At 41.6% G+C, this 14,162-nt stretch overlaps 2 protein-coding genes across 2 annotated transcripts in view; both read left to right on the forward strand.

The window, feature by feature from the left end:
• Positions 1-14,162, forward strand: part of prelid3b (PRELI domain containing 3) — a 180,795-nt gene that overhangs the window by 136,866 nt on the left and 29,767 nt on the right. The gene's annotated exons all lie outside the window — the stretch shown is intronic.
• LOC125485525 (protein spire homolog 1-like) overlaps positions 1-14,162 on the forward strand; it is a 58,634-nt gene that overhangs the window by 31,838 nt on the left and 12,634 nt on the right. Inside the window, exons 6-10 of the mRNA XM_048608637.1 lie at positions 341-505; positions 2,847-2,921; positions 3,662-3,776; positions 6,772-6,866; positions 9,322-9,409. Of these exons, the coding sequence (XP_048464594.1) occupies positions 341-505; positions 2,847-2,921; positions 3,662-3,776; positions 6,772-6,866; positions 9,322-9,409 (538 nt within the window). The remainder of the gene's footprint in view (positions 1-340; positions 506-2,846; positions 2,922-3,661; positions 3,777-6,771; positions 6,867-9,321; positions 9,410-14,162) is intronic.

Consider the following 14,162-nt stretch of genomic DNA (forward strand, 5'->3'; position numbering starts at 1 on the left):
TAATGGCTGAAAGCTCCACAAAATCTGAATTTTCATTAACTTCAAGTCTGTTTGCTTTAAATTAGTTGAGAGATTTGTGTCAATTACAATTGCAAAGCTTTAAGCTGTACCTCCAATTTGGTGTTATAAAAGCAGTGATTGCTTTCAAATTAAACAGATTCAATACCAAAATATTTACATCAGCTAACTAGAGGATAGGTCCTAGTTAATACCATTGCTCATTTTCAAACTCCTGTATGTTTTAATGTTTGAGCTTGCATCACATTACATATGTAGGCTGATGCTTGAATGTTTTTCATGCTCCTTACATAATCAAAAGTCTGTATTTCTTTTCCTCTAGAATCGTACTTGGTTCCAGTTGATGAAAGAAGTGCAAAGAGGTGTGAGGTTAAGGAATATATGTGAGCGCCATTACAATCCACTTGCAATAAAGCCCAAACTCTCTCCATTTAATGAAATGCTGGATGACATTAAGTACAAGCGATATATCCTTCGCAAGGTTAAGGTGAGTTTTTTTTTTTGCTAGGGGTGCAAGAGAATTGTTGAAAATTGTGTTCCAGCTTTTTGGTTTGTGCTCGGTGGGAAATAACAATTTGCATTGCTCCTGCTGAGCATGATTTACTGTCTGACCGGCAAATGGGAGTAAAATGCATTCAGACTGAATGCAATTCATCAAAAAAGCAGAACAAATCAGGATCATTTGTCAATTTTTTTTCTCACTACCTTTTTTCCTGCAATTTTTGGTTTTCCTTGGCAGCATATTAGTCATTGCATGGCCTGTGCTCTAAGTTAGTGACCAATTGGATTACACTGACATTTACAGACCACACAAATTATTTAGCAATATTTCAATTGTTTTCTGCTTCCAGTAAACATCTATACCTACTCTTTCCAGGCAAAGAGCAAAATTGGCTGTGAATTCTAACACAAATGTCTAAACTTTTTAATCCACTCATGGGTCATGGGTGTTGCTGGCTGGCCAGCATTTATTGCCCATCCCTAGGTGCTCTTGAAGGAGGTAGTGAGTTGCTCTAGATTCATAAATTTCCTGGTTTATTTAAGATGACCATATCTTAGAAGTCTTAGAATCCCTACAGTGTGGAAACAGGCCCTTCGGCCCAACAAGTCCACACCGACCCTCAGAGCATCCTACCCAGACTCATCCCCCTATTACCCACCTAATCTACATATCCCTGAACATTACGGGCAATTTAGCATGGCCAATCCACCTAGCGTGCACATCTTTGGACTGTGGGAGGAAACCGGAGCACCCAGAGGACACCCACGCAGACTCTGGGAGAACGTGCAAACACCACACAGACACCCGAGGGCGGAATAGAACCCGACCCCCTGGTGCTGAGAGGCTGCAGGGCTTACCACTGAGCCAACATGTTGCCCAATGACTTGGCTATAGTGACGGAATGTTAGCCATTTCAAAATATTGAAACTCCAGCCACTGATGTACGATAAAATAGGTACAGGATTTGACCACAACTCATTGAGTGAATAACACCATAATAGGGGCTCTTGTGGTGCAGCGGTCATGTCCTTATCTCTGAGCCAGGAGAGCTGGGTTCAAGTCCTGTCTGCTGCAGAAGTTGTAATAACATCTCCGAACAGGTTAGTTAGAAGATATAACGTAGCACCACAATAAGAATATAGGCTTGCAGTGCTGCCCATCCTTATGTCCCTAGCAAACTTCTGAAAGTGGTTCAATAGTTGACCAGAGGTCCTCATGAAACAGCAGGAATCACCAGAGTAACTGTTTATTATCCCTACTGTTTCCTGCCATTCAGCTCATTTCATAAGAGCTTCAAATTGACAGATGTGATTGGATGGAAATGTTCAGCATTCTTGTTCTTCAGTGTCACACTGATCTGTGCTGGGAATTCAGACACAAACTTTTACAAATGGGAGTTGAGGAGATGAAGGATCATTTAGCCCAGGTTGAGGTGACCTTTGCCAAGATACAGTGGTATGGTCTGGTTTGGGAACAGATTACTTCACTTGTGAAGATATATGTAACTGGTGATTTTTAAAAAAATTGACGTTATAATAGAGGCAGGTATTCAGTTTGGCAACCCTTTTCCATTGGGTGTCATCAATTGAATAGACATCCATGTACTCCTTACACTGCATTTTCCACTTCAAATTTATTGGTCAACTCCTTTATTTGGCACTTGTCTGATAAATGTTCAGCCACGGTCTTCCATGAATGGAATTTAAAAGAGCAGGTTTCTGTTTATGAGCAAGTGTGGCTTGCCTGAACCATTCATTAAGTAGATCGATTAACGGGGTCTGGATGCAGTTTTTTTTAACTGCCTTGTTATGTCGATCCTTCCCCTTCTGTCTCTCATCTTTCCTTCACACTTTTGTTGTATTGTCCATGATGGGCTGTGTTTGTAAACTGTTCTTCTACTTTAGTAACCATTTTTGTGGTGGTAAAATAGTGTGTAGTATTATCTCTGGATTAAACAACAATCCTCCTGTTCCAATTTCTTTTGACTCCATACTCTTTGCCAGTACGGCTTGGATTGGACAATAGGATTTTCACTCCATCCAATGCATTTACCAGGTTTGTAAATAGCAGGAGAGAAATGCGACTTTGTACAATGGTGTCTCTGCAATGCTCCGAACATTTCTTCCACATCCTACCTCAGAAATTTAGATCTTGTTACATTTTGAAATGAATACACTTTCAGCTTAATGTTGGCTAAATATTCTTTGTGCTTTTACTTTAAAAACTGCAGTTTTGTTTGAGGAGTGAAGGAGGTCTTTTTAAATAAACATCTGGCCGCAAGGATGAAGACTCTTCCAAAGTCAACCTTGCCTGTTCTATTTTTCAGGTCAACAACAATGAACCCAGAACTCCATCTGCTGTCTCGGTGGATTTTAGCCTCTTGAGGTCTTTGTTGAAGCCCGTAAGAATGGTTTGACTGCATTCCACTCTAAACATAAAACTGGTCCTGAAGTCAATTGTCAGGTCTCTAGCATTTAAGAAGGATGAGGATGTTGATCTCTTGCTGGTGTAGTAGGCTGTGTGCTCCAAATTTGTTGGAGTTGTGCAGAGGAAGTTATGCCCCCACAGTTGGATAGAGTTTGAAGTGGATGGAAGTATTGGCCAGTACGGAAAGGCAATAGCTGCATAGCTGGACAATTCCTTGTCTTGTAGTTGCATATCCAACTTTCAGCCAAGGGCCAATGGGGTTCACTATGCAATAGTTTGTCTTCATAGAATCTCTATAGTGTAGAAACAGGCCATTCAGACAATAGAGTCCACACTGACCCTCTGAAGAGCATCGCACTCGGATCCACAACCCTTCCACCCTGTCCCCGTAACCCTGCATTTCCCATGGCTAATCCACCTGGGTCTGGGCACTATGGGACAATGTAACTTGACCAATCCACCCTGACTCGTCCACAGATGTATAAGTTAATTTGCTATGAATCTTAAGTCAATATTTGTAACACTGAAGCTATCTATGACTTTCATTGCATGTAATAGCACTTTCTTTGAAATAGTTTGCAAAAGTGAGGGGTGAAAACTCAAATTGCTCAATCAATAGGAAACCTACTGAAGTCCAGCTTTTGCATTGAAACGCTGCCTGATTACATATTGTTCAAACTGTTCTTTTGCTCATTGTTTTACTCCTAAATTTAGGCGGCTGCAAGGAAACTAAGGGACTTGCCTGTTGCCCCCCCATCTCTGCATGAGATGCTGATGAAGGAGATACAGTCAGCTGTTAAAAAGCTACAGCCAATATCTTCAGAACCAGGTAACTTGTACAAAACATGAGTGCATGGGTTTAAAACCCTTGACTGTTGCAAAACTCCATGTAAACATTCCGGCTGGACTTAACAACAGAAATAATGTGGACACTGGAAATCTGAAACACAGAGCACTGCAGAAACTCAGCATCTGTGGAGAGAGAAACAGAATTAACATTTTGAGTTGTTGTGCTTCAACTTCTTCAGAAAGAGTCCCATCAGAATTAAAATGTTAACTGTTTCTGCCCTGCTAATGCTGTCAGATCTCCTGTGTTTTGCCAGCATTTTCTGTGTTGAAGACTTTTGCTGCTGTTTGTTTCTGAATATCAAGAGCTTTTTAAAGGGATGTACTTGTTTGTTTGATTTGTGACTTCAAATAAGGTCTGCAAGCAAAAGAAAAAATGATTACCCTTGCTACAGGTTATGTCTTTTACAAACAATCTATCATTGTATCTAAGACAACAAGGTGCAGAGCTGGATGAACACAGCAGGCCAAGCTGTAGCATAGGAGCAGTAAGACTGACGTTTCGGGCCTAGATCCTTCAGAAATGATGAAGGGTCTAGGCCCGAAATGTCAGCCTTTCTGCTCCTATGATGCTGCTTGGCCTGCTGTGTTCATCTAGCTCTGCACCTTGTTGTCTCGGATTCTCCAGCATCTGCAGTTCCTACTATCTCTCATATCATTGTATCTATTTCAGTCCATGTGAAATGTTTGCCAGAAAAGTACAACTTTATCAATACTAATCAGATGTTTCTATTTCCTCGTGATGGATTGAATGCCTGCTAAAGCTTTGATAAGCACACCCTGGTTTCAAAGCTTTGGGAGCTGGTCTCAATAATACATCTTGCCTCTGTTTCAGTAGCAAATGCAGAACCAGGAGGTGGTTGTTCATCAATTGCCCCAAAAATGCAAAATGACTTGCATTGTCTCAGTATAATGCCCAACTCTGTTTGTGTTGGAGTGTTAAGGATTAAAGGTCAATGACTCAGTTGATCCTAAATGTGCAATACCATTTGAACCTCAAATAATGTGTTAGTATCCATATCTAATAAGTTTTGGGCTGGTAAGTGGCATGTAATATTCTCCAACTAAAGAGAATTTCATCACTTCCCCTTGATGTTCAATATTATTATGACTGAAACCGCTCCAAACATGAATATCCTGGAAGTTACCATTGACAAACTTAACTGGGCTAGCCACTTAAACACTTTTGGCTACTACAGCAAGTCAGTGGCTAGGAATTTTGCAGCAACTAACTCACCACATGACTCCCCAAAGCCTGTTCACCATCTACAAAGCACAAGTCAGGAATGTAACAGAATGCTCCCCATTTGCCTGGCTATGGGAAGTTCTATTACCACAAGCCAAGTCATGGCAGACTGCTTGAGCAGCACCCCATTCATCACCACCAACATTCACCCTGTACCACTGACATTCAGCATCAGCACTGCACATATACAAGATAAATTGCAGTAAATTGTTAAGAACCCTTCAACAGCATCTTGCAAACCTGGCACCTCTGCCCTAATAAAAATGAAAAGAACTGGGGATGCTGTAAGTCAGGAACTAAAACAAGTTGCTGGAAAAGCTCAACAGGTCTGGCAGCATCTGTGAAGAAAAAATCCAGAGTTAACGTTTTGGGTCCTGAGGAGCCGACATGTTTAACTCTTTTTTGATTTTTTTTTTTTTTTTTTTCTTCACAGGTGCTGCCAGACCGGCTGAGCTTTTCCAGCAACTTGTTTTTGTTACCTCCGCTGCCCTGGTTTTCATAGGATCCCTACAGTGTGGAAACAGGCCCTCCAGCCCAACAAATCCATGCTGACCCTCAGAGCATCCCACCTAATCTACACATTCCCGAACACTACGGGCAATTGAGCATGGCCAATCCACCTACCCTGCACATCTTTGGACTGTGGGAGGAAACTGGAGCACCCAGAGGAAATCCATGCAGACACGGAGAATGTGCAAACTCCACACAGACAGACAGTCGCCCGAGGCTGGAATTGAACCCGGGTCCCTGGCGCTGAGACAGCAGTGCTAACCACTGAGCCACTGTGCTGCGTAAGGGCTTTAGGACCCTAGGGCAACCTTGCAAAGATATCATGAAGATGGGCGTAAATAGCACAGTGGATGGAGTTAGACAGACTGTGCACAAGACTTGTAGACAGCATCTGTAGAGTATTATTTCAATATTCTAGTGTAGAGAATAGAGTCCAGTATAGCTCGGATTGTGTATGAGTGTTTCTACAATCCATTCAATTCTAAAGAAGCCTCCTTACTGGACAGTTCTTGACCTTGTCATCTTACCAATCTGAAAACTGAGCACCAAACACCATGGATATAAAACCACACAACAACAGCCTTTCCTTTGAGAAAATAAATGCATGAAGTTCCCTCCAAGCTGCACTTCATCCTAAATTGGAACAATATGGATGTCCCTTCATTGCTGGGTGGAAATCCTGGCATTTCCTCCCTTTCTATAAATAAAAACATTGCGGGGGGGTGTACCTGTAATGAAATGGACCCTGGCATTTAAAAAAGGTGCTCACTACCATCACTTCCAAAACAATTGTGGATGAGCAAAGCTGCTGACCTCACTAGAAATGATCTGATCTAATGAACACATTTTAAAAATATTATTTAATTTTAATTTTTAAAATTGTTTTCCACAACCACAGTTTCCAGCACCATAAAGTACATCAGCATCCAAATAATTAAATGAGGCAACTCATGAAACTGAGGCACTTAACAGCCTTGGAAAGACTAGAATAGTGGTTAGGCTGGTATTGAACTGTAAAAGTTGTCTCAGCTTCTTGATGTTTTCATGTTCTTTTATTGATGATTCTCCACACAGGCTGTCTGCACCACCAGTTGTTGCAAAACTAGGTCTCCCAAAGAGCCTGAAAAAGCTGGCTTGCTGGTGATCAATTGGATGAAATGGTTAGTGTTTGAGTTAAATGCGACATTTAGTTTCAGTCTTCTAACGTGTCCCCTTTCCTCAGCAGACCGTTTAGTGCAGACTGGGTCATTGACACGTGAGAAACCCCAAGGCAAGCACGAAGACAAAACAGCAGAATTCACGCATTTGGAATCTGAGGTAGGATCTATAGATGTAGATTCAGGATCTACTACAGTGTTGTATGGTTGGCTTTGTGCTTGGGCCTTTCATGTGGATGATCACTGCAGCCACTTCAATTGAAGAATTGATGTTGCATTGAATTGCCTTTCGGTAAGATTATTGAGCAATTGTATAAACTAATGATTGTCATTCTGCTAATTTCACCTAACTGTTCAGTATTCAGACCACAGTGTATTGTAACTAAAATCAATTTCTTCAAGTTAGATTCTATGCTGAACAGTGGGTGAGAACGAAGGGTTCAACAGTATTGGGGAAGGACATATGCAGTCCCAATAATTAGGAAGTATTTTACCTTAACATTTTTCTTAAAGTCTAAATTGCACAGTTGTGAAGAAGACATGGGGCATGTATGTTGCAATCATTTCAGTGAGTGAACTGTGCTGTTTTATACAGATATCCTTAAACACTTGGCACAACTTGACATGTAGGTGAAATGCAATGATAACAGTATAGTTCCTGTAGCCAGAACTGAATGAATATTGACTGAGTGTTGGATCTAAAATTTTGGCACATACAATTGGTTGTGCCTATATTTAAGGTTGTATCTTGCATTAGTAGAAACGAGTGGACAGAATCCGGTAGACACCTGAGCTTTGAAACTGGTGATGTTTGTGTGTTCCAGTCCAAATCAATTTTGAGACTATGATCAAACAAGTGTTTGAGTTTACAGCTTACCAAGTAGGAGTTCTGTAATTCCGCTTGAGTTTTGATCTGGAGGAGAGAGGATATATCTCCAAAGTGGAAGAAACCAATTTGTTTTTCTGAGAAACTGCATTTGTTGCAGTTTGATGTGAAATGAGGATGTTCATAATGTACGTGATGCTGTTCCAATATCCACAGTTGCACGTTATTAGGACTGAGAGATTATAATCATGACTGAGTAAGCTGAGGAGGCATCATTGCAGGCAGATTGTCATTTTGCTGCCTTTCTTCTACAATGAAAGAGCTCACACTTCCATCAGAAGGTTCCCTGCAGGGTTGTCCTTTCACTCTGATGGGTCCCCCTCAATACAGAGCAAATCATGGCCCCTTTTGCAAAGAGCTGCTGTTTTGAGGTTGAGGTTCAGCATGACATATGGCCACTTTAACAGTTCCTGTTAACCAGTAAGTATACAAGGTCAGGTTAGAGGTAGGATGCTGAGTAAGTAGGGCACTGAGTGGGCAGAGCACCAGATAAGTGTACACAGTTGATCATGGTGGGTCAGAGAGAGATTTCTAGCGAAGATTGGGCAGAAGAGTAATTTGGATCAGGATCTCGTGAAGGTGTAGTTGAGGGTGTGGTGTAAGTTGGAGGTCAGTTTAATAGCTAGTCAGGAGTTTGAGGTATTTAATTGTCTCTGTTCCGAGGTAACTAACTGCAGTAGAACCCTCTGAATTCTTTGATTTAAATGGACACTTTTGGAGACTTCTAGCGTACAGGAATTTCTCAGCAGAATCTTCAATTCCCAAGCAATTCCTTCAGATGGGGATTCCACAGGGTCCCCACACACAATTCCCATTCCACACTGGAATAATGACTGTCTGGTTCACAAAATCCAGACAGTGTTCTCTATATTAGAATGTAGATAGAGTTGATAGGACTTGCAGAGAGGGAGTGTTACTCTTTCTCAAAGATAAGATTTGAGCCAACTCTAGGCAGGTGCCGTATAGACATCTAATATCCCATGCTTCATAGCAACTATGAAGGGACAATGGTTCAGATTGGTGTTATGGAGTAGCATACTCCATTGGGACAACTGTAGCAGCATAGAACATGCTGGTTTTGACACTTGTTCAATGCATTTTCCACTATGTAATTATCATACACGAAAACAAATGAAAGAACTGTGGATGCTGGAAATATGAAACAAGAACAGAAATGGCTGGATAAACTCAACAGTTCTGGCAGTGTCCATGGAGAGATGAGTTAATGTTTTGGGTTCACTGATGCGTCACTGTTCTGAACAACACTCAATGTTGTTTTCTCTCCACAGAATATGTCAGACCTGCTGAGTTTCTCCAGTAACTTCTGTTTATGTTTGTGATAACCATACCTCCCCGTGACTGTGGGGTGAAAAACCACTGCTGGCTCTTGTATTGGAAAAGGGAAAGGTGGCACTAACTCTGTGGTATGGCTGATTTTTTTTTTTCCATTTTGCCGCCATTTTGCCAGCCCTTGGGTAAAATCACCTGAAAATAGATTTCACATGAGCCATCGACAGTGTAGGTAGGAAAAGGTTATCTGTTATATTAAGTTAAACAACAGTCTGTCACAATCTCGTTGTTACACCTTGCAGTTTTTAAAAACTGGTGAGCAGCTGTTTTTGGCCTGCCTATACTTAGTGCAAACTAAATGTCTTCCTCTTAGTTTCTTTGGCAGACCAGAGTTTGTGGTTAGTTTTCTCTGTGCTGACTTGGTTTTGTCTGTTTCCAGGCAGATCTCTTGGCCTCTGAGCAGGCATGCGATGCGAATGAAGAGAGAGAGCCATCGTCAGAGGCAGCCTACAAGAGACAAAGTAGGAGTAAGTTTCAGTTTTGTGGTGGGAGGGTCTGGGGGAGGAGACGTGCACCATCCCTGTTGTTAAAAGGGTTTCAGATGATGCTAAATGAACACAGTACAGGATTCTGGGCTGGTGTAATTACTGAGACCAGAGAGGCAAAATAAAGGTGCATTTGAAACTAAACATTGATCTACAGGTTGTACCTCCTGAATTTGTCACACTCTGGTCTGGCACCTGCTATACTTTAGCTTTTCCTGGCAACTGATCCTTGTTGGTATGAATTTGTTATTACCCTCTGCCTAGTTTGGAAACTCCAAATCCTGTCTCTTGGTGTCCGTTTGGCAAATCATTCATCCATTAGTCATGTGACCCATATAAGCCAAGGTGCGGTCGTAAAGTGTGCACTGGCCATCCTTGACTTTCTGTAGTTCAACGGTACAACTGTGCGGCTGTTGGTTTAGAGAAGAAACCTGAAACAGCAAAGAGGCTTTAGCAGTTTGTGGAAGGATTGGGTCTAATGATCTACAGTTAACTTTCCACATATTTTACAATGCAGTTTTACCCAAAATGTCATCGTGGCCCTCATTCTGATATGCAACAATTTTACGAATTTTTATATCAGCACCAAACTTCCAAAACTGCAAGGCCTGGTAAATACCAAAGGGCAATTTGATCTCACCCATTTGATTGTAATTATTGATTTTGTAAATTGTGCATAAAATCAAGTAACAGTACGGTATAAGCCATATTACACAAATCTTCCAGTGTGGACCCCATGGAAACTATACTACAAAAAGAATGTGTGATATAAGACAAATTGCAGAATTTTTATTCATACTGCACAATCACTTTTAAAAGTTGACTGGGGGAGTGCACAAAACTGAATGTTTGTCTAGGGTAGTGTAGATTAGTGGGAAGCCTTTTAAAAACCGACAGAAGACAACCAAAAAAAGCAATATTGTGGGAGAAGGTGAAATGAGGGCAAGCTAGCTAGGCAAAAAATTGCAAGTTTTTGTTTTAGATTATAAAAGCTGAGAGGCAAGAGTGGACACTAGATCACTGGAAAATGAGGCTGGAGAAGTAGTAATGCAGAACAAAAAATGGTGTAGGAAGTGAATAGATACTTTGCATCAGTCTTCATGGTGGAAGACACCAGTAATGTAGCAGAACTTCAAGAATCAAGAGACCGAGGGGGGAGTAGTGGCCATCACTATGGAGATGGCGCTGGGGAAGCGGAAGGCAAGTAAATCACCCAGACCAGATGTACTAAACCCTAAGGTTCTGAAGGAGATTGTAGAGGCATTGGTGATCTTTCTGGAATCAGGGAGGGTCCCAAAGGACTGTAAAATGGGTAATGTAACGTGCCTGTTTAGGAAAGGGGGAGGCAGAAGATGGACTATAGGCCTGTTAGCATGACCTCAGTCATTGGTAATATTTTAGACTCCATAATTAAGGATGAGATTGCGGAGTACATGGAAGTGCAGAGTAAAATAGGACTGAGTTAGCATGGCTTGGTCAAGGGGAGGTCAGGCCTGAAAAATTTGTTAGAATTCTTTGAGGAGCTAATGAGCAAATTAGATGGAGGAGTTGGTGGACATGATCCACTTGGATTTCCAGAAGGCCTTTGACAAGGTGCCACATAGGAGGCTGCTAAAAAAGATAAGAACCTATGATGTTAGGGGCAAGGTACTGGCATGGCTAGGATGGGCTGCCTGGTATAGAGTAGGGAGGAAAAAGGTCTCTTTCAGGATGGCAGTGTGGAACTCAACTAGTTACCAGGGGTCAGTGTTAGGACCAGAACTATTCACGTCATATATAAATAATCTGGGCGAAGGAACTGAGGGCATTGCTAAGTTTGCAGGTGACCCAACGGTGAATGGGCAGATAGTGTTGAGGAAGTAGGAAAGGTGCAGAAGGACTTGGATAGCACAGGAGAGTGGACAAAGAAGTGGCAAATGGAATTTAATGAGGGAATGTGAGGTAATGCACTTTTCTAGGAAGAATAGAGGCATAGACTATTTCTTTTAATGGGAAAGGCTTCAGAAATCTGAAGCACAAAGGGAGTTAAGAGAATCCTGAACACAGACTTCTAAGGTTACCATGCAGCTTCAGTTGGCAGTTTGGAAGGCATTCGTTTTGAGGGCTAGAATTAAAGAGCAGGGATAAACTGTTGAGCTGCTTTTGGAACATTTGAGCAGTTTTTTGGGCCCTGTATCTAAGGAAGGATGTGCTGGTGTTGCAGGGACAGGGCATCTAGTGGACGTTCACAGACATGATGGGACTGAAGGGCTTGTCATATGAGAAGCAGTTGAAGACTCTGGGTCTGTACTTGATGGAGTTTAGAAGGATGGGGATGGGTAGATCTGATTGAAACTTGCAGAATACTGAGAGGTGTAGGTACAGTGGATGTGGAGATCTTTCCACTAGGAGAGATTAGGACCCAAGGGTATAGCCTCAGGGAAGGGGCAACTCTTTGTAACTGAGATGAGGACTTTCTTCACCTCTAGGCTGGTGAATCTGTGGAGGGCAAGTCATTGAGTATCTTTGAGAGAGATAGGTTCCTGTTTAGTAACTGGGTCCAAGGGTTATGGAACAAAGGCAGGAGAACAGGGCTAAGAAACCTATCAGCCACGTATTCACCAGATTGAATAATGGGGCAGAACTGATGGCCCAAATGACTTAAATCTGCTCCTATATCTTGATGCCTAATGCTCTTGACTGGCATGGCTGGTCAACGCTGTAGTTAAGCCTGGTTGTAAAATATAATGCCTCCTGGTGACTTCCACTCTTCAAGGACTGTCCAATTCTCCACCCATCTGTCCCTAAAGACATCATCTACCCTTGGTGTAAAATAGCTCAGCTCATCTGGTGTACTTAAATGCTTTTCTCATTTCTAGCATGTCAGATATTAATTTATCTTGCTATAACTTTTAATACCTCAATAAAATGCAATTTTCTGTTTTTTTTGTTTGTAAACAAAAGATCCCATACTCTTCAACTGTAAATTCAGAATTGGTTTAGTTGTCTAGTCTGCCCACAAGACTTGCATAACCTTCCTGTGGAATAGTGGCCAGAAAAATTCGGTAATTCTGCTCTGACCATAACTGAGTATAGACTCATTACTTGCCTCTGAGGGGAAAGGCACAAATCCCAGGATATGCATTCCCAACACAGTTATCCTGTCATCATTGGAATGAAAGAATAGGGGTAATTCTACAATATGCAAAAGAATGGGAAACCCTTTTCTTGTAACTGTTATTTTACTTGGAAGTTTGGTTGAGTGAGGAACGTAATGGATTACCTATTCCAATCATGTCCTTTCTGCTGCTGCTATTGGTAAGAATTTGGGCGTTGACTGGACTTAGCAGATTGTCAGTATGACTTTAAAAATTTCAGCTAATTTGTTGGACACACAGCACACAAATCTAAAGAATTTTAGATTTTTTTGAATGATGCTCTTATTTTCTAGATATGCCTATAGAACAGGTATCAACAAAGCCTTCATCTGGGATGGATACAACCAGCCTCCTGTGGGACTCCATCAACAAATATAAATTCCAATTTCCCACATGGATGAGCAAGGCCTTGTGCATGGGTTATGAATACGTGGAAATTGTAAGTTGCTGCCAGCAATAATATCCATTTGCTTTCCAACAATGCAAAATAAATGAGTTTATTGGGTTCTGAATTTCCCCTGGGACTTGCAAATCTCTGCAATGTGTTATATCAGTGTCAATATTGATCAACATGGTCAAGAGGTTAAGAGCTTGCTGCATCAATCACAAACCGTAGAGGAGAGATATGCATAATAGAATTTTCTTCTGGTTCCTCAGAAGTTTGTTTAAGTCTGGCTTACGTTTGTGCCTTTAATGTCTCCTCGGCCCTATCAAGACGTTGGCATTAAAATGACTAAGGGAATGTGCATACAGCATAAAAATGATCACTTTGCTCTGTGATTAACTCTTTGGAAAGCATTTCTGTGAAACAGAGTAGAGGAAGTGATCTGATCAGAGATTTTGGACAGCTAAAATGAAGTGATTTTTTTTTTTCCCAAAATAGAGCCATTCCAATTCGGGAGCATTCAAGGTTATTGGAGGATGATCTGAATGGGGAATTGTCACCCAAAATTTCAAGTAGTCTGGACATTTCTATGAAGCGACTTCTTTGAAAGAGAAAGTGTAGTAACAATCAAGTGTGAATTAAACTAGTAAGAGGTGGTGAGGGGTGAAGGGGAGTGTGAATGTGTGTGTGAATCTCGCCCCCCCTCCCCCTTGCAGGCCCCAATTCTGACTCCAGTTTTCCTTATGTTCCTTGGTGCTAGACTTGATCAATCAAGGAGTGTCACTCTCTCGTCATTTCTGGAATTCATCTGTTTTGTCCATGTTTAAACCAAGGCTGTAATGAGGACAGGAGCTGAGCAGGTGCTGCATGATAATACTGATGATGACACTTTCCATCATTTTCACTTTCTCAGATGATTGAGAGTAGACTGGGGCAGTAATTGTCTGGATTGGATTTGTCCTGCTTTTTGTGTACGGGCCATACCTGGGCAATTTTCCACGTTGGTAGATGCCAGTGTGTAACTGTACTAGAAGAGCTTGGCTAGGGGAGGGGCAGGTTCTAAAGCACAGCTCTTCAGTACTATTGCGAGAATGCTGTCTGGGCTTGTAGCCTTTGCAATATCCAGTGTTTGCAACTATTTCTTTATCATATGGAGTGAATAGCATTGGCTGAAGACTGATATCTGTGATGCTAGGGACCACCGGAGAGACCG

Source organism: Rhincodon typus, chromosome 19 (assembly GCF_021869965.1).
Source record: "Rhincodon typus isolate 14 chromosome 19, sRhiTyp1.1, whole genome shotgun sequence".
Lineage (NCBI taxonomy): Eukaryota > Metazoa > Chordata > Chondrichthyes > Orectolobiformes > Rhincodontidae > Rhincodon > Rhincodon typus.